General features: G+C 42.9%; 1 protein-coding gene across 1 annotated transcript in view; it reads left to right on the forward strand.

The window, feature by feature from the left end:
• The first annotated feature begins 689 nt into the window (after window positions 1–689).
• trappc10 (trafficking protein particle complex subunit 10) overlaps window positions 690–21,470 on the forward strand; it is a 40,748-nt gene continuing 19,967 nt past the window's right edge. The window contains exons 1-11 of the mRNA XM_080477996.1: window positions 690–867; window positions 9,915–9,996; window positions 11,816–11,951; window positions 16,720–16,919; window positions 17,199–17,394; window positions 17,571–17,682; window positions 17,759–18,006; window positions 18,091–18,237; window positions 18,777–18,891; window positions 20,911–20,987; window positions 21,188–21,279. Coding sequence (XP_080334122.1) covers window positions 807–867; window positions 9,915–9,996; window positions 11,816–11,951; window positions 16,720–16,919; window positions 17,199–17,394; window positions 17,571–17,682; window positions 17,759–18,006; window positions 18,091–18,237; window positions 18,777–18,891; window positions 20,911–20,987; window positions 21,188–21,279 — 1,466 coding nt within the window. The 5' untranslated portion in view covers window positions 690–806. The remainder of the gene's footprint in view (window positions 868–9,914; window positions 9,997–11,815; window positions 11,952–16,719; window positions 16,920–17,198; window positions 17,395–17,570; window positions 17,683–17,758; window positions 18,007–18,090; window positions 18,238–18,776; window positions 18,892–20,910; window positions 20,988–21,187; window positions 21,280–21,470) is intronic.

The following is a 21,470-nucleotide window of genomic DNA, read 5'->3' on the forward strand; positions in this document are numbered from 1 at the left end:
ATGAGCATGTGGGTATTTGAAAATGTTATTGAAGAAACATTTTTTTCAAAAGTTGTACTTCAGTGTATGAGGTTGTTCTTTATTGACTGTTGATAAATTGACATGCATTTGGATGGTGATATGGATTGCTATTGGTAAATAGCTATTACATACAAGATATACACAATTCAAGCTTTTTATATATATATATATATATATATATATATATATATATATATATATATATATATATATGCATATAAAGAGAGAGGGATAGAGAGATAGATACATGGATAGATTCAAATTAGTTCAAATAATTTTGTGTCTACCTATATTTTGAATATGTTTTTGACACGTTTGGAATGAATTTCAACAATGAAAATTAATATACAAAATTAACAATAATAATAAATCCAAAAAACGTGTGATAGATATAGAAATATATTTAAACTCGAGTTAAATAAGTTATTTTTAAAAAAGAAGAAATTACAATATCACAACATTGTGGGGGTGGATCGCTTTCATTGCTCAGTTCCTTCTATTAAAGAAAAACAAATGAAAGAAATCGCAAAATTATTTGGCAATTTGGCTTAAAGTTGATCGTTACCTGTTCATCTTTGCACAAAAACAAATTAAGCAGCGATAACAGTTTATAAGCAAAGCAAAATGGGGCGCTGGCCCTTTAATGACGCACAGGTGACGCACTTCCCGGAACTGCTGTGGGGACACGGGCCCCATCGATTCAACACAACCGCACACATAAGCACTTGCTAATAATAAAGCTCTGTTTGTATGTCATTTTCATGGAGTTCTACCGCTGAACACCTATGGAGTGTCAAGAGGAAAAGCCGATCATCTATACCATGGAAAACAAGCCGATTGTAACATGTGAGTTTAAAGGAGACGTTTTCTTTCTGCTCGCTGTCTTCGTTAGCTCGCTCCGGCTAAAGCTCGCTGTCCCCCTCAGCCAGCCTGGAGACGCTGTTTGTCCACCACTGTTTATAAAAGGTGCTTTTTCTGCTCGTCGGGGCTGCGCCAGACTCATGTCGGCACTTTAGGGGACTGGTTGTCCAGATGTCTGATGCTACGCGGCTGTGTGTTGCAGCTAGCTCGGAGCTACATTGAGTACCAGGCCCAGCTAACGATGTCACGTCACGGTTACTTGCTGCAGTTTTGTGGAAGGATTCGTTCTCGTTCCCCGCCGTACGGCCACACCTTCCCCACTCCTCCACATTGGGACTGGGCACTGGACTCAGTTTGCCATTCATAAATTGCTGGGAGTCTAATGAAGGCGTCTCGGAGGGGTTATTTTAGGAGGCGACGGTGGTGGTGGGTGCCAGCTTCATCTCACCCTGCAGGCTGCTCCATTTTTAGAAACGAACACCGGTGCAGGAGCAGACACATGCAACTCCGAGGTCCTCATGTCGCGATAAATCGTGGGTGTGACAGCTTGCCAGGGATATATTTTACTATATAGTGAGCCATGTGGGACCTGCTGGGCACCTGTGTTTCATTGGAGGCTTCTCAGACCTGCTGTATGCTTAAATCAGATTGTCCACTGGTGACGGATTATTAGGACGAGGAGCAAACATTACCATAAAGAGCCACAGCACACTCACAGGTTTCTCTATCTTACACTTATATATGTTCAATAATGCAATCTGGAACCTGGATATGCCGTAAAAGCCTCCCAGTCACACACTAGATTGAAATGCATAAAAACCTCCAATGTCTTATCTCTATACATTCATTTGAATGAGTGGACTTGAAGGGCAGGGTGTCTCCAGCAGCTGGATTGGCAAACAGTGGTTTACTGGATCACCTTCATTTCTTTGAAGCAACCTTTCATAATTTAACCCCTGCATATCTTTGCAGACATGTTTTAGATGCATGCCTCCACTCTAACACACCCTACCTGAGTAATGAGTGTTTATCGTCATTGGATTTATCACTGCAGTTGTTAAGACTGTCTCCTCACAGCAAGATGTAGGTTCAAATCCAGCCACTGGGATCATTCTGAGGTTTGCATGTTCTCTATCTGGACCTTGTAGTCCACAGACATGTTTTCCTAAGTCATGAGGTGACTAAACTGGATATAGGAGTGAATGTGTGTATGGGTGATTGCTTATCCAGGAGCCCTCAGAGTCATTGGCAACCTTCCCAGGGTGCACGCGGCTTTTCACTCAATGTCAGCTGGAATGAGGAACGATGGCTGTAACCTTAGGCTGCATATAGAATGTGTAGTTAGCACAGACAGACATTTGAACTGTGCTCTGCAGGGAGTCCCCGATACCTTGGTTGGAAATCACTTGGAGGGGTACCTGGGGCATCCTACATGTTTTAGATGTTTCCTATTTGATTATAATGAATGAAAGCACTGTGAAATCCGCTGAAGGCCCATTTAACAGTAAATTAGATGTTATAGATGAGAAAAAAAACACCTCAAACAAGCAAAACAGGACATTTAACACTTAAGCATATGATGTTGATGTCTTTGTGTTTTGTAGTTTTTTTTATGCTGTTACCGAGGTTTTTCAGGGATGGTTGACTTTGCTGTTTTTAGTTATTTCTTCATTCTGGTGCTTCCGATTTCTGGCTAGTTGCCACTGTTTATGTTAGTGTTGAAATAAGTTCAATTTAATCCATTTCAAACACATTCTTCAGCAAAAGAGCTCCATCTGATCCATTTACATGCAGAGAGTGGTGTGTAAGCAACACAACACTTTAGCATGTAGCATGCCTAGTGTGTAAGCAACAAAACTCTTTTGCATGTAGCATGTAGCATTGCTGGTGTGTAAGCAACAAAACTCTTTAGCATCTAGCATCGCTGGTGTGTAAGCAACAAAACTCTTTTGCATGTAGCATGTAGCATCACTGGTGTGTAAGCAACAAAACCCTTTAGCATGTAGCATGTAGCATTGCTGGTGTGTAAGCAACAAAACTCTTTTGCATGTAGCATCACTGGTGTGTAAGCAACAAAACCCTTTAGCATGTAGCATCACTGGCGTGTAAGCAACAAAACTCTTTAGCGTGTAGCATGTGCCGCGGCTCGGTGTAAAATCCTCCTGATCCACTGATCAGCTAAACTGCTGAGTGACATCGGGCGAAGTGATGGTCCAAATGTCTCTGGTGATGAAGTTGCTGGTTGTTGTCTGAACTGTCTTTCAGCTGTTGATATGTTGGCAGAACATAGTTTACAGTCTGATTTTACTGTCTCATGAGAAGAATGGCTCACATAAGGTTTACTCTTCTCATTCTATTTAAAATCTCTTAATCCACGACATCGCTCGTCCTCTCTTGCATACCTGCGGGCGACGTTGCTGACAGATGATGTCACGTAATATTCGCCGGGTTGTATCAGGGATCTTTAACAAGTACAAGTATGAGTACTTTGTAATATCGAAACAGATACTGGTATCAATATCAGTGCACCCCAGATGAGACCATATATTGCTTTTAATAGAGGTTGAGCAAATGCCATTTTCATGCTATAGCAGAGATGATGTGGTAAATAGGCGACGTTCGTTTACTACGTTTGCTTGTTGTCATCGACTGCTATGTAGGAGTCTCTTTCATTTTGAATTCTTTTCCCATTAAATAAGGAATCTACGTCACTTTATCTCTGTTTTTCATTGGCCACCCATGACACCCGGAGATCCTTCCGCTCACTGTGTTTGATTTAAATTCAGATCACCTGCAAACTGTATCGACATGCAATTCTTGTAGATGAGGCACATTTTCATTTGGAAAGCAAAGGCACGTGTCGCAATGTCAATTTCCCGTTGTTTGCACAACATCCAAACAAAAATTCTTTTTAGTATGCAGCGCTCTGCCTGTGCTCCCCGAGATGAGCAGCACTGTGTTTTCTGCCGAGTGTGACATTGCCTCACGCTGTCACAGGGATCCAACGGCTGTTTGCTTTGCTGCCTTGTGTTTGATAGCAGCTCAGCAAACATTCCAAGTTCAGATTTCTTAGAACAGCGGTTCTTTAGCGTCACACTTTACTGCCAAATGGTAAAACAAATCAAAAAAAACACTCAACTTTTCAAATACACTGGATGAAAATATGGTCTGAATAAACCTGAGATAGCTGACTAGAAGATCAAATGATCAGCAAACGGGGATGTAGAGAAGGAAATATTCCCCTTGTGTTCAATTAGCTGCATCATCTATACCAGATATCTTCACTTTAGTAACTTAAGCCATTTTTTTACAGACTCAACTGTTTTCATGCACAAATATGCAATAAAATTAACCTCCACTCAGATGCAGCTTTTCACTTTAGAAGGCTTCATCCCCTGCAGAGGTCTCTCTCCTCTCAGCATCATGAAATTCATCCCTTTGTCATCAGGGACTATTTGCATGTGTGAACAAACTTTGTCACATTAGTATCACAACATAGTGTCAAGGAGTGTGAATTACCAACACTTCATTGAGTTTTAGCTTAACTTTTTATCTTAACTGCTGAAAACAGACTTCTGTGTCACAACTCACAATTTGAGAATCAATGTTTGGTCAGTTTTAGATGTACTGCAGCCTGAAAATGTACCATCAGCTGCAGTAACTGAAATGTGTGCAATGCTCCCTCTTTAATTCTTTTGGTCGCTAGTTTCAGATCAAGGGGGGAAAATGTGGATTTTTGCCAAATTCATTCTGAAAAAACTACCAATTGGGCTCAGAAATGACGACTTTGGGATGTTTGCTCACCTTATTGCATTTGATAAGATAGCTTGCTCACAATATCCAATTCAAGCTGCATTGTTGTTGTCAGTGAACTCATGTTTGGCTGTGCTACAGGACTCTGGACGGATTGGGCTCACGATGACTTCATTCTGCAGGTTATTTGAGGATTTTCTCATCCTAACTGTGAGCTGCACAGTATTCTGTCTTTTATAGAACAGGCTTTGTTCTCAGTTTAATGGCCCACTTTCAATGTAGCTTGAACAAGTGCCTCAGTCAGTGTTGATGGAAACACACAAATTACCACCATCAGTGTAAAAATACTCTAAAAGAAACTCTGATATTAGTTAGACTTTATGGTCATTTTCCACACCTGCTTATCCAGCGTATTCATGGGGGGGGGGGGGGGGGGGGGGGGGCTTAAGCTGATCAGAGCTGATGTTTGGTAAAATACAGAGTACACCCTGGACAGTCCATCACAAGTCAAACACAGAAATGTATGTAGTACCCTGTTTACCCCGACCCTGTTACTGTGTATATAGGTTTGTACATTTTCTGTTGTACAAGAGGGTTCTGCATTTTGGGATGGATATAAGGACTTGGTTGATTTAGGTTTTTCCTACTGTTTTTGAATGTACCATGTGCCGTTCCGGTTGCTCATAGGGGGAGACAGATGTCAATCAAGAAGGGAAACGTTGGTGACATTCTGACTTTTAACCTATTGAGAGAGGGGGCGGGGCAGAGAGAGGGGGACGCGCGAGAACTACGAGAGAGTAAACGAGGAGGAAGAAATAGTTTGATTCGCCGGCAATCAGGAGAAAAAGGACAGAGTTTTACCCTGTTGAGGGAGACGGTGTTTGTGAGGACTGTGGTCTGGTAGCGCACTTGTTTCAGTTAACTCCACCGGAGCAGGAGCGAGCTCGCTGGTTAGCATGGCCACCAGAGGAGGAGCGTGGTGCTGAACTGTCGGCGGGAAGACCACAACCGGGAGACGGGAGGACAACGCAGGTGGCTGAGACTGGGACGTGGACGTCATCCCAGCAGCCGTGAGGATCCAGCTACTGGCCCTCTGGAGAGATGGTCTCTGACGGAGGCACACAGCAGGCGTCACTACTGGGGTGCAGTTGAATCTGTTTCAGCACCAGAGGTACAGATCTTCTTCACGGTTTGTTTTGAGCTCCAACAAGCGCGCCAACTGGTACCAACAAACTAAACTATAAAATCCTGGGTATTTAACAGGTATTTTCACTGGAAACTGATCAGAGTTCTGATATTTTGTTTGTGCAGTTCATGTAGTGAGTTATTGTTGATGTTAAAGTGTGTGATTATATGTATGTTTTCCAATTTGGTTTGAATGACGGGCTAAAGTATATTTGAGTATTTGGTTGTTGGGCTTACTCACTTGACTAGGAGGGCAATGTGTACATTTATTTATGCCGACTGTAAATTCAGAGCCATCAACGAACTTGGCAAGTCTTGAAGCCCAATTCGGATTTCTTGCAACCTCCGTCAGACTGCAGTGTGAATGTTATTCAACCACAGAGTGACTCGCATGTGCAGAAGAAGACGTCACGTCGAGTGTTTACGGGATACTTATGGATGCTACACATGGTCAGCGCGTGTATATCCATTTTCAGGTGGTTGTGCAATAGGAGCCAACAGAATCTGGACAAAATGACGAGAGGAAAAAGAGGTTAAAACAGGTTTTGTGGAGCAGCGGCTGCTTCCTCCGGACAGAGGCATGAGTGGATGTGGAGTCGGAGTGGTGGGGTTGGGATGTGAGGAGATTCACTGACAGTTTTTCCAAACATTAATCCTGTCACCTGTGTCTACACTGTCTGTTCCTTCCATTGTCTCTTCACACATTTTCCAGTTCCACTTCCTCCGACGCAGATTGGTCACATCAGTCTAAGGCCCCGTTTACACGACAACAAATACGAGTGTATCCACAAAACTTCCTTCCCTTTTGGGGGTTCTGTTTACACGACACCGGTGTTCTGATCCACTGTATCCCTCAAGTTTTTATCTCGGCTCCCAAGGAGGAAGATTCTTTCATGGTCACTGTTCCCTCCTGCAGAGACTGATGGAGGCTACAGAGCCTCTTACTGAGCCTCTCTCCCTCCCTCCCCTCCCTCCTGATCATCCAGGTGTAAACAAACATTGCCGACCCGTAGTGGTACGACCCGTAGTGGTACGACCCGTAGTGGTACGACCCGTAGTGGTTTGACTCGCGGTCCATATTCTAGTTTTGTGGTCCAGATCAGTAGTTTAATAGTTGAGACTCTCCCTGATATCATCCGATGCCTCATCAGTCCATACGGATGTCAGGTTCTCTCCATTTTCTTCAGGTTTATAGTGTTTTGTTCTCTGCACACATCTGTGTAGTTTCATTACAAAATCAAGCAACAGCGCCCTCCTGTGGCCCGGCATACTAACTACATTGTTGTCATGTAAACGGGGCCTAACGTCAATGAGGTGGAAATCACTTACCCTTGACTTGACCGTTCAGACTCTGGTCGCATTGAAAGACATCAGGTACCTATCCCATTTGGTACCACATATGATGAGGCCTGGGTCTGCTGTGTGTCATCAGGATTGTAACCTTCACAGAAAATTGAAACTGGGTCACATTTGCATGCAGTGTGAACATCGCCTTGAACTAGAATATCTTTGGACTGTGTGAAAGCCTGAGAACATGGAGGCGGAGTCAGTGCTACCTCTCTGGCCTCCTATTCTGACCTCAGGATCCTTCTGCATTTAGTTTGCATATTCTCCCTGTGCACACAGTCTTCTGGCTGCTATAAAGTAGGTATGGAAGCTGGATGGCTGAATGAGCAGAATCACTATTACTACTTTCACCCTGCTTGGCACAAGTGTCCGTGCTAAAGTGATGACTGTGTGAGCTTTCCCACCCTTTGGCTCCCGGGTCAATTGTTGCAAAGAGTCCAGGATTTCATTTCAGCTGAAATGCCTCTTGTTCAGCTACGGTGTGTTTTTTAAACGGCTTTGTCAATGATGCATGAATGATAGTCACGAGGAGAGAGATAATCAAAGCTAAGTTTGCAGTAAAGAGCTTTTAATAGCTGTGCTTCTCTCCTGTGAGCAAGTTGAAATGGCTCATCGTGCACTTTGGTACAAGACACATCTACACATGACGGAGTCTAAGGATAGCATGTGCCAAGCTCAGCGGTGTAAATAATATGACTGTATTGACCTGTAACCGTGGCTGATTCAAGCCTGGCTGGTCCATATAAATATCACACATTAATCCGCAGCACATCACACACATTAAGGACATTGCGCTGCCTCTTTAATATTGTCAAGGATCCACACAGGAAGCCAACAGTAGGCTTCAAATATAAATGTACACAGGAATTCACTGCAATACAGCACTGCTTTCCAAGGTTTTTATTCAAGGGCTTAAATAATGTGCACAAAAGATAGAAAGAAGGTTTTGAAAATCTTTTCAACTTTCACCTCCTAATTGAGAGCTGCTTCTTGCTTCATTTGGTTTTTGTCAACGAGTTTGGAAGTTTTGTTTTTCCTTTATTTTTTTTAGTGCTTTTACCACCAAAGTAAAAGTGGCATTGTTTTTGTTTTGCTTTTTGTTTTGCAAGCCCCTGACAACTTTATCCAAACCCTCTTTCGGTTGCTCCATTTCTGTTTTTTACTGAATCTATTTTACAATCTTTAATTGAAATTCTCCTGGTTAGTTTTTTTTCCTTCTGATGACGTTTAGCTTATGTGCAATACAGCGGTAATGTGGGCTTTTCTGTGTTGAGTTTGCTTTATCTCCCTGTGCTGTGAGGACGGTTTCAATGGGGTACAAAAGTTCTGGTAAATTTGCAGAAACTGTCCATGAGAAGTTAAGCTGGAGAATTTTGGAAATATTCCAAATTGGAAACTTGTCATGGGAATTAAGGGAATTTATGGGAATTAACTGGAAATTGGGGGTAATTTAAACAAACTGTATCATATACAAACATAAATGTAAATATTTGTGTTTTGTCAGAAGCAAACATCCATGTAAAATAATACAATTAAAAAAACATGACATTTCAACTGATTTATTTGAGTAGAACTTTAGTGACTAATTCTTGAACAATGAACAATTATTTTAATGAACAACAAGAACATGAACTCCCCCACCCAATCAAAAGGTAAAATGCCCCCCCACCCCCCAAAAAAGTCCTCAATAGCCCTGCAGTAAGCAGTGCTGTGTGCATGTGATTGAGGAGTGGACTTGCATTAAATCTGATTGTTTTAGCCAAGATTATGCTAAAATATATTTTCCCCAGCTATATTTAAGCTCCCTGTGGAGGGCCAACCTTCAATTTAGTAAATTTCTGTTTTAATCCCGTTAATTCAAATGGAAAGATTCCAACTTTGAAAATTCCCGGAATTTTGCAACCCCAGCTGTGAGTACTAAATTTTCCTCCCACAGTCCTAAAACACGTATTTGAGGCAAATAGTTGTGACTCAAAATTGCTTGTAGTCGTGTTTTTGAGTGTTTGTCTCTGTGTGTTTGACCTGAGATGGACTGGAGCTCTATGGGTCCACTCTGGATAGCCAGCTGGGCCACAGCCTTATATTTTAGGCTCAATTCTCAAAAGTTTCTAGAATTAATAGCTTCACTGGTAATGATGGGAAATTATCATTTGAGGCACTTTTGCTTGTCTTTGATTGCATCCATGATTGTTATGAATACACGATTCACCCCCTGTAGGACATTCTCATGTCCTTCACACTGATTGAAGTTTGCCTTCCCTGCTTTAGATCTTTAAAGCAGTTCACTGAAAGGAACAGACATGATGCCCCCACTGTGAATCTGTCCTGACAAACCCTCAGCATCCCATGATGCATCAGCCAAATTACAGTCATACGACCAGGAATTATTCTGGATGCTTAAGGGTCTTCTCATGGTTTAAAAGTGAATACATGTGCTCTACAGTATCATCAAACAAGACTTCTGATATTTGCTTTTTGTTCTTGAAGTGAGTAAAACTTTTGGTCAGAATTACAGAAAATTTCAACATTTCCGTACCTTTTCCACCACTGTGTGTAAATACAAAACGCTCCTGAAACGAAAATACAAAACCGACGCGTTTTCTCTTGGAATGCTGTCTTGTTGATACTTTTCTCATAAGATGACGATTATTGCTTTTGCTCACAATCTGGAGTTTAGATTTCCCTTCACCCCCGAGCTGATTGATATTTCTTTTATGACCTGTTCTGTTTTTCCTGTTTGATTCTAGGTGCTGGAGATCAGGGCTTGTTCACATCTCTCTATACCTCGTTGGCTCAACAACTTCCCCGAGAGCCGATGGAGTGGAGGAGGTGAGTCCAATATTACAAACATCCATTTCACAGAAACATCCCACACACACTCTGGTCAGCTTGAAAGGGTCACAGCTCCAAATTTAACTGATCAACACAACAATTTTAAACTGCTGCTTTGAAAACACAATGTCAACACCTCAGGGAACAGCGCATACTCATTGAGGAATGCCTGGGAGCGGTCAGTGCACATATCATGAGTTATGACACTCACAGGTGCTGTCAAGCAGCAGGAAGGAAGGAACAGCTTGTTTAATGCCTGTGCAATTTTCCTCCATCCCAGACAAAAGATGAGAGAATCGTGGCAACATCTTTGGTCTTGGGTCTGAATCAGTGGTCCTACGTCACACTGTGAGACCGGTTCAAGGACTGCCGTTGTCATGGTCTTGCAACCAAAAACAATCAGCGATGAAATTCAACCCAAATAGATGCTTTGTGACTAAAATGGCAAAACGCGCCCAAAAAAAAGTGTGTGGGACATAAACAAAACATAAAACATCGTAGGCTGACGTTCAGCTTGTGTTTTCATCCTGCAGTCTGCACACCGCAAACTTTATCAGATTCATGTTGTACTGGGTGGGACTCCCACATGATCTCGCCCCATTTATTTATTTTTTGATTAGAAATTAAGATAAAGACACATGAGCCAAAGGTTAAAGTATTAATTAGTTTAGCTGTATAACATGGCTTTTTTTCTTTCTTAACCATGCAGAGACAGTGTTTTAATAGACATGGGTTTTCAGAATCAGTCAGTCAATTGCATCAAGGTGCCGCAGTGGACGCTCCTTACCAGATCCATCCTGTGAGGCTGATCGCTGCAGAGATGACCTTGGCAAGGGAAAAAAGCCTAACAACAATATTTGTGTCGGAAAGGATCTCAAATTGCAACTTTTGAAAAGCAAATAAAGGGTTTTCTTGTTAGATTTTTGTGAAAAAAAGGAGCATTAAATGTAAACATTTGGAGATTATACTCACTGCGTTGCACTAAAAAGATTGTAAACAATTGGAAGCACAGTGAGGTCATCATACGTTTGTTTGAGGCCCTGTTTACACAACATTTTCACTGAAAGGCTAAACTTTCTTTGCGTTTTTGTTGTCCGGTTACATTTCCGGTTACATGCTCGGACTCACTGAAAGCGTAACGTTTTGAAAATGGCCCCCACGGTGGAAGTCATTGAAAACACTTGTGAAAACACAACCTTCTGCAAAAGCTCGGGCCCCATCTCGTGGAAACGACGGTAACGCCATGTTCACCACGGCCGTAGTAAACATGTGCAAGTCGATGGACAATAACAAGGTTTCCTCCAGAGTGTCATGACTCCTCGTCCAGATTCTGTGTGAGAGTTGAGTCACTTTAATACCAGTCCAAGTTTGTCGTCTGTCCACTAGAATGTCCTTGTACGCAACATTGTGAATGTTTGTAGTGTATTGTATTCAGCACACGTGTGTGTGTTCTCATTACAAAAACAACCAACTCGTGGTCAGGCATGCTAAATACTTCGTTTTCAGCGTTTCTGCCGTTTCCGTGTAAATGGACATGGTCATTTTCAAAACGAAAATGCAATATCGATGTGTTTTCACTTCACAAAACCTTGTCATGCAAACGGAGCCTTAACGGACCAGCCTAAGGCCCCGTTTACACGACAACGGATTCTAGTGTATCCGCAAAACTTTCTTCACTTTTGGAGGGCCCCCTGAACCGAAGTGAGTTTGGGAGTTTTGAGAAATCTCAGGTTTTCATATTCAATAGACAGATTCAGCGAGGCAGTGGTCGTGCTCACTTTAAACACTGTAACACTCTGCTTTCTCTCCTGTGCAGGACGTACGGCCGAGCACCGAAAATGATCCACCTTGAGGCTAATTTTGTCCAGTTTAAAGAGGAGCTCCTCCCAAAGGAGGGCAACAAGGCGCTTCTCACCTTCCCATTCCTGCACATCTACTGGACTGACTGCTGTGTGAGTACTTTGAGAACAACACCCCGATCCCACTCTGTCCATGCAAACAATTGTTCATGCTATAGTCCATTACATGCCAGAGGGTGTTGGCACACACTGGGCTTCACATGCACTTTGCAGGGCTGCACAGGGAAAGCAGATGAGCAAAGCAAGAAGTGGAGTGGGAACCTGCTGCTGCTGACTGAGCAGCTGCTCAGTTTAAGGAAGTGCTGTCATCAGCTCGTGACTCATGGCATTTCCCAAGAACCGTGCCTGTTGTTATGCCTGTTGGAGTAGTCAGTGAGCGATTCAATACAGTGGAGAAGTTTGAGTGTTTTGGTCTTTATTTGGTCCTTTGATCCAGACAAAAAGGTAGAAATATAGAGATTGTTGCATTTAGGTGTGATGAGCTTTAATTATCAGGTAAACGAGGTGTCTGATCACCAACAGAGACATGATAAGAAGAGTATTTGTAATATTTTTTGTGGAGAACGTTCAAACAAATGCCCGGTAAAAATAGCCAGAAACATGTAGAGACGGGGGCCAAAACGTGCTGCCTGTTCAGAGATATTCTGGGATGCTTGCTGTGTCCTCACGCTCTCGTTTTAATGGACTTACTGGCACCACGCTTCAAGCCCCGTCTAAGTAAAGTGAGCTAAGTGGGCAAACAGGCCAGAATCAGTCTTAACCAAAGCCAACATTTGCACTGCTTAAATTTTAATGAGTGGAAATCAATACCGCCCTGAGAAAGAACACTGTATGCAAAGTGCATGTGGGTTTATTTCGCGATTTTGCTCAAGAGTCTTGGCATGAAAAAGTCTGCTTCCTTCACAGATTTGTTCCTAATCATTGGAAATGTTGCATTTGCTGCACTGGATTGACAAATCATTGTAAGAAGTAACGACCAGAAGATTTCAACATGTAAACTTGCAAATATATTATTCCTGAGCAGCTCTTCACCCGAACTTTCACCTCACACATGTGGCTGCAGCACTGCTCTGGAGAAAACAAAGAGCTAAGCCGTGTCAGAGGAGTGATCCCAAGGCTAAATGGAGAGTTACGGAGAAGTCCACACTCATGCACAACCTTAATATCGGAGGATTTTTATTTATTCCTGGAGCTCCAGCTTATCCTCATTTTTCTGCACAGTGCAGCAGATTCTCATGTGCGCAGCAGCACACGACCACAGGTGGTTTGAACAGGTGGGCGGAGCCCTAGACAAGGTTTACCGCGGTGAGTTACGACCTGACAGGCAAATAAACCCATCGTGGAGAAAATAGTGTCAGTTACAACGCCTGAGAACCGAACTCGATGGCTTTACTGTCATTTTTCCCACACGGCTGAATGACTTTCATAGGGAAGAAGAAACATAGCTGCAACACGCCAACATTAGTTCCTGCGGGTGTCCCAGGGACATTGTCCCCATCACATTTTTTAGAATTGAGTATCGGACGGTTTTGATACTCGTTGGCGTATTTATGGTGACATGAGCTTGTTCTTTGTTTATTGTTCAGCATCTCCTGGACTTTCCTCTTTCACACGCTCTGCTGTTTGAGACCTGTAGAACTGTGTGTTTCAAACACCTGGATTAAGTGGAACGTGAACATCAGCAGTGACATGCGGCAAACATCAGAGCTCCGGATGTTTGGAGGAAAACTCGGGCCGACCGATATGGATGTTTTGGGGTCGATTCCGATATATCAAACGATTACATTGTCTTTGTGCCGGGGTGATGTGGCGATGTAAGAACGTGAATTAGTAATGACATGCGTCACTTCCAAGATGGCGACGCCCGGCCATTGTGGTGGCAGTGATAAAAGCATGGGCGTAGAACCAGCGAACATATCGATAAAGCGTGAATGACACGACGAGGCAGGTCATGGGAAACTTATTGAGTTGTTGTTTATTTCACAACCTAGTTAACTCACCATCCAGTAAACATCCAGTTCAGTAACGGCGGTGAGTTTCAGTTGGTCAACTTTTGGCGGATTACTGAATATTCTCCGGTGGCTATAATCGCCTGATTTAATCGGTCACACCCTAAGTAAAACTAATAGCGGTCACTTCTTGGCAGGCGGTGTCTGGAATCTGAAATTGAGATGGCAGAACCTTCCACAGATCCAAAAGCTTTGTGGGATTCGCAGAGCAGAGTTTTCCCCCTATAAAGAACATTTAAAGCGCACCCCCCCCCCCACAAGTCATTTACTGGACATGGCATAGCGTTGTGGATATATTTGTACATATTCAATAAAAATACTTTCATTCATATAATTTGTGCAATTTTGACATGTTCAAATGACGTAAATATACTAAAAGGTAAACAACAACACTGAGAAAGTGACCTTTGCAACATAAAAACTAAACTGCTTCTGGCTTTTGAGGAAGTTTCCACATCAACAGTGAAACATGAACATGAAAAGTGATATTTTGTTGTGTAATTTTTATTTCAAACTAATTAGATATTACTTCATACTTATTTCAAATGGGAAAATAAAAAAATCTAATTGTTTAAACTAAGGCAACTTTGCAAAATATACTTTAACACAGTTATTTTAACAGGATTAAGGAACCAAAACACTAAATAGCTCAGAGAAAAGAGACAAATCAAAATGCAAACTTAAGTAACTGAGGTCATTTCATTTCATAACATTTTTTTTATTTTGAACATACTCAAATTAAAATATCAAAATCAACAGTGCTCACTGATAAACCAAAGATATTTAACCAATCAAGCAGCCGTGAAGTAACAGTAAAATAGATTAATTTGGCATGTCCAAAAAGGAGTACAACTTATTAGATTCCATCCCTTCTCCATGAATAAATATGTTAGCAGTTTTATATTAAAGTTAATTATCTTTTGAAAATGTTTGAATACATTACATATATTTATATAATTGTATATCATATATATCTAATAATGTACAATCATGGTTATGGATTGATATTATTTGAAATATAACGAGCTGTCTGCTCTTTTTGGGACCGTTATCTATTTGAGCTTAACCACCGCTGCTGGCTTTAGCACAGCAGCGGTGCTCAGGTTCACTGACAATGCTACTTTTTGAAAACGGCTCCCAACGTGGAACTTTTCCAAAACACTGGCACTCCGTTGTGTAAACAACGAACACTCTCTGGAAACGTCTCAATTAGAAGGCAAAGACGCTGTCACTGTGCGTGCGCTCCACCACTCCACCGCCACTGTGCGTGCGCTCCACCGCTCTGCCGCCACTGTGCGTGCGCTCCACCACTCCACCGCCACTGTGCGTGCGCTCCACCACTCTGCCGCCACTGTGCGTGCGCTCCACCACTCCACCGCCACTGTGCGTGCGCTCCACCACTCCACCGCCACTGTGCGTGCGCTCCACCACTCCACCGCCACTGTGCGTGCGCTCCACCGCCACTGTGCGTGCGCTCCACCGCCACTGTGCGTGCGCTCCACCACTCCACCGCCACTGTGCGTGCGCTCCACCACTCTGCCGCCACTGTGCGTGCGCTCCACCACTCCACCGCCACTGTGCGTGCGCTCCACCTGTGCGGTAAATGGTTCTGCTCAAGCACGGGGAGATGGACAATATCAACAATGACGGCCTCCTGAGTGTCATGACTCCCTTTATTTATGTAGTACCAGTTACAACATGGCCACCTCATGGCTTTTTACAAAGAAAACCCAAACAAGCGTGAGCGAGCGTGGATGACATTGGACCAGACGACAAATGTACATACAAAAGTTACACAAGCTACACTACCCCCCCCCCCCCCCCCCCCCCGGGGCTTGTTACATAACAGCTGACTCATCATATTATCATATTATATCTCTCTTCTTCTCATCCCAGCCAATTTTAAACGAACACGACCGTCCCTCCAGCATCCGTCCTCCTCGCTCACTCACTCACACCCCCTCGGTCACTGCAGGTGAAGGAGTTCAGCTGTAGGACGTGAACCTGCTCGTCAGCATAGTTTCCTTCTTTAGATCATATCTGATGTGTAAACAGCCTCTTTGCTCAACATACCAAGACCAGTTTACTGTATAATGGGAGAGTTATGTTTTATGTGTTGTACGTGTGTTTACCTTTGTATGTGCATACATATAGTGTATTTCATCATTTGTTTATCATTCATTTATTTTAAGTGTGTGTGTGTTTACGCGTGTGGTTACATAGTGTAGGTTATATTTCTTATCTTTGCCTATGTGTCATCGACCTTATATATAATTATATCTTGGTTTATGTTGCTTTAACATATTCAAACATAGTTTATATTTTATAGCATTTATTTAGTGAAGTGACAAATAAAATGTTCTCCTGGACACTTTTTTTTTAAGAATATTTTGAGTATGATATTCAGTTAAACCTCACAATTTGCATAATTGTAAAGAACTTAAATTAAGTGACTGTCCATCTATGTTACTGCGAGTGTCTCTTTGTGAGAAATGACACTTGATGACCGTTAACAGTTGTCCTCGACCTGGACTGCAGGTCTCTTTGGGGGGTCCTGCAGAGATCATTCAGGAGCTTCATCTGCTTAAAGGCTGCCAAATTTAGATTTGGCAGCTGTTTGAGAAGGAAACAACCAGACCATTTTTAAAATTGTGGGGGGATCAAGGAAGGGAGAGTTGGAGTGTTGCTCTTTGGCATAACCCTTTGTTATTAAATAAAGATTTAACAGTGGGTCTAAAACCGTGGGGGCTACAAGAGCTTAAGATACTAAAAATAGCCACTAAAAAACCCACTAAATCACACACACGACCAACAGACAGCGTGTTTGATAAAAAAATGCACCTTATTTGCAGGATACAGAGTCTTATAAGAGCACAGTGAAGGAGGACATGATGCGCTGGCAGAACAGCCTGCGGACACACAGCTCGCCCGACTGGGTCATCATCGTGGTGGAAACCAATGACACCAAGAAGAAGAACAAGACCAACATCCTGCCCCGGTCGTCCATCGTGGACAAGATCCGCAGTGATTTCTGCAATAAACAGAACGACAGGTAAGAGATTTAATTTTCCATCACACTGTTTGAAATATTTTAGACTGAGTAGAAGAAAAATCTGGACTCATGAGACACAAAAACCAAACAACTACTCACGAAAATGACTCGAATCTCAACATGAAGCTATTAAATTATAGCCACAGATTCATTTGAAAAATGACTGCAGTTGATTAATATTCCATTTATTGGTAGAGGAAGTGTATGATTAAGAATTGTATGTTGAAACATAATAAAAGCCTGCGATCTCTGATGAATGCCTCCATGTTGCCCTGCCAGGTGTGTGGTTCTGTCGGATCCCCTGAAGGACTCGTCCCGGTCGCAGGAGTCCTGGAATTCGTTGCTGCTGAAGCTGCGGACGCTCCTACTGATGTCTTTCACCAAGAACCTTGGCCGATTCGAGGACGACATGCGGACACTCCGAGAGAAACGCACTCAGCCGGGCTGGAGCTTCTGTGAATACTTCATGGTCCAGGTAAGCACAAATGCTTGAAATGCTGTCAAATGTCGGATCTTCAGGCTCTCAATTCAACGTTTTCAAGTGAGATCAGAAAACTTTTGTTCCCATTTGGATGTCCGTGGACGTGACCCTTGTGTTTGATCTGTGGAGTTTGCGGTTGTGTCACGGTTCTGGCGTGTCTGCTTGTGCAGGAGGAGCTGGCCTTTGTGTTTGAAATGCTGCAGCAGTTTGAGGACGCCTTGGTCCAGTACGATGAACTGGATGCTCTTTTTACCCAGTATGTCCTTAACTTTGGCGCTGGAGGTATGTCACCATTCCTCAGGACGTCTGTGAAGTTAGATTAGGGAGTACTGTAGTTTATGTCGGTTTCTGCCCACAGACACTGCAAACTGGCTGGGCTCCTTCTGCTTGCCGGTGCGGAACTGGAGCGGCCTGCTGCTCCGGAGGCCCATCGACATGGAGAAGAGGGACGGTATCCAGCGTGGAGAGGCCAGCCTGTTGGACCTGAGGAGCTACCTGTTCTCTCGCCAATGCACTTTACTCATCTTCCTCCAGAGGCCCTGGGAGGTGACCCAGAGAGCGCTGGAGCTGCTCCACAACTGCGTCCAGGAGCTGCGCCTGCTGGAGGTAAACACACCCGTACGGTGGCATCTTTGGTAAAGCTCAGCCGTATTTCGCTGCCTGAACCCTCTTGTTCATTGTGTGTGTCAGGTGTCGGTAGTGGAGGGGGCGCTGGACTGCTGGGTGTTTCTCAGTTGTTTGGAGGTTCTGCACAGGATCGAAGGCTGCTGCGATCAGGCCCAGTTAGCAGCCAACTGCTCCCACACTGTCGGCCTCTGGGCTTATGCTACAGACAAGGTAGGACATTGTAGTTCAGCGAGCAATGTTTCATCTCAGCTGGGCCGCACCGCTAAACCACTTTCTTTGCCATGGCTCAGAGCATACGAGATGAAAATTTCTGTGTTTTCACAAAAAGCAAAGCCAATTTGAATGAATCCTTCTGATGCAAAATACAGTGAAATGTCCACCTGAAATGTTTTCCTGGAAATATTCACAATTTGCTTGGTGGTTGGGCGGGCCAGATTAAAGCCTCTTGCAGGCTGGATTTGGTCTCATGTTTGACATCCCTGCCGAAACAAAAGCATTGCCAATAGACTTAATGTCAGGTAAATTGTATAACCCTCTTGGTTCTACCAACCAATCAAAACTATTCAAATATAAGTAAGTGTGCGATTTTCTCTTAATTTCTTTCTTCAAAACTTACGTCTAGTCTTTTATTTTCTCATTCTTTTACCTCCTTATTTGAAAAATCTAACATAAATATTAAAAGTAATAAGATTTTAAACATATTTTCAGTTGAAATCTTAAAATTTTGCCGTGTTTTCTGACGTTTCCAGCTGAAGTCTTTAGGGGAGCTCTGTGGCCTGGTGTCGGAGAAAGGACCCACATCGGAGGACCTCAACAGGACAGTGGATCTGTTGGCCGGGCTGGGAGACGAGAGACCCGAGACGGGTGAGTCGTCTGCTGCCAAGTGGAGCGTGTTAAGCAAATATTTGCATATCTTGCCGGATTCTAGCCAGCAGTTTAGTCCAGGCAGATGTTTTCCATCGCTTCGAGTATCTTCTTCCTTATCAGAGGGCAGAAGCAGACACTGATCAGTAAACACTGACCTCGCCTCTCAAGATTACAAAGTGTATACCAAGCAGTAGGAGGACATAAAACCTTTTTTATTTGATTCTAAATCTTCACTGCATTTTTCAATGTCCACAAAACATTTATTCTCCCGTGTTTGAGGTTTTAGTAAATATTCTAGCTCTGATCACCACACGGAGATGCACTTTGGCTTCAGGCCTTTCTGTGTGTTTGCCTGTTCTCTTTGTGCATCAGTTAGTTTTCTCTAAGTAGTTTTCTTGAAAAACAAAAGTCACAAAACGTACATTTAAAGTTAATTCTCCTCCTTTAAGAAGCGAGGTGCAAAGATTACTATCCTGGGCAGCTCAGCAGCGAGCGGCAGGCCTAACAAAATGTCATCTGCAATGTTCGAGTTGGTGGCTGAAATTGAGCGTATGTAGTTGTGAGCACCCCAAACTACAAGATGAATGGATCTTCAGTCTATTGGTTCTGTACCTATAATGAACTTGTGTTTCAGCTACATTTGACATTCTGCCCTGTTCAACATACGACAGGCGCAGATTATCCAAGAGTATGGGAACTCAACCAAACCCGAAGAATAATGTCATAATGTATGGAACGTGACCATTCAAGAGACGCGTCAGTGCAGCATTAGCCAGAAAACCACAAGAGCAGCGGACAACAAAGCTCAAGCTTCACATGTTCTGAGTGTTATTATCTTCATGGTGTCCCCTGATGTTTTGCTCATGATGTTTTGTGTCGTCACGTAGTTTGTAAAACATGTCTCCTTGCAGCATGTAACCATCTATTCTCTTTTTTTTTTATTTTGCAAAAACTGACAAATACAAGTGGAACTATAAAGGACTTGTACTCTATACTCTATTAAGCATCTTCAAATAGATCAATTGGTTTCTTCTCATTTGCTCTTCCATTTTCTTTCTTTGCAGGATGCTGCTTGATAAAAATAAATGATCAGTTACAACTTTTCTGATTGTTTTGATCCAAACTAAAAGATGCCATAACTTCCAAATGAGTAGGTAGTCATGAGCATTGATTAACCCTTTATAGGGAGCTCACTAAAATGTGTCAATCAAAAATGTTACCAATAACTGGCAAAATATAGAGACACTATGACATGCACATTGTGAGATTAAAACTGGTGTAAAACTGACAAATCACCGAATTTTTAGTAAAAACATTTGGAATAAATGGGCCTCAGCCAATATTGAAGATTCCCTATCCACATTGTATTACTGCTGTGTTGCAATGCAATGTGCTCTTTATTAAAAGAACACTATATATGACTTATTGTGCGTTTGTTGAAAATGGGTACTGTCGTTTGCAGGTTGTTTCAGGTTTCATTAAATTTGGCTTCATGTTGAGGTTGCAGTAATTTTTGGTGGTAATTGTTTGCTTTTTTGAAAATATAGACATTTTCATCACGTATACTCTGCGCCACAACAAAGAAAAACTTTAAAGTTTATATTAAAAGGTTATTAAGGTATTATTATATTGGAAAGGTCCACTCAAGATGAAATTGGTTATTTGCCCCCTGAACTAAAATGTGTTTGACCCCCTGGTTTAGAAGAAAATATAAAAAGATGCTCAGATTAATAATTGTGGAGTTCTATCTGAGACATGTTGAAAGTTGTATTGTGGCAGTTTCCATGTGAGAAATCTCAGTTCTTGTTCCTGCTTTTGAGCGTCTGTTGCAGCCCCGGCTCTGTCAGGGCCCCCCCGGCTCTGTCAGGGCCCCCCCGGGCTCTGATTCTCTCCCTTCTGAAACAAGTGCCAGCTTCTTCAAGCAGACATGTCAATTAAATGTTAATGATGAACACTGACGTCGATTCCCAAACCCAAATCTGGTTTTTAAACTGGTCTTTGTTTTTCCCTCCACAGTCAACAGTTTGCAGAGCCCGTACAAAAAGCTGAAAGAAGCGTTGTCGTCGGTGGAAGCTTTTGAACGGCACTATCTCGTAAGTCCCGCGGCTTGGCGGGAGCCGCAACAAAATGTGTTCGGGGGGCCCCCCAACACATTTTGTTATCTAGTTTTTTCAAAATCAGTTTTCTGATGTGACGTCCAAGAATCTCAGCGGATACAGTAAATTGAATTATCTTTTTTCCTCACTTCCCCTTCGCCCTCCTCCAACGCCTTGTTGTCTCCTTCTTGCACCAGGAACTGTCTCACGCGGCTATGGAGATGTACAGAGCCATCGGCCGGCTGAGGTCGGCGCGACTGGTGGGGAAAAGCCTGGCTGAGTTCTACATGTAAGGAAATGTCTGCTCTGGGTTATACAGGTCATGTATGTGTGTTTTCCACTCGTCCCTGTGTACACTAACAATAGATCAGGCAGCAGTTCATCTTCACACCGTGTGATTTCTAGTTTCTCCTGGTTCAGTTGTGGCCAGTAGGTCAAAGGTCATCCGCAGGTACTTTGCTAAGGCAGTACAGGTAGATG

Source organism: Lipophrys pholis (assembly GCF_963383615.2).
Source record: "Lipophrys pholis genome assembly, chromosome: 13".
Lineage (NCBI taxonomy): Eukaryota > Metazoa > Chordata > Actinopteri > Blenniiformes > Blenniidae > Lipophrys > Lipophrys pholis.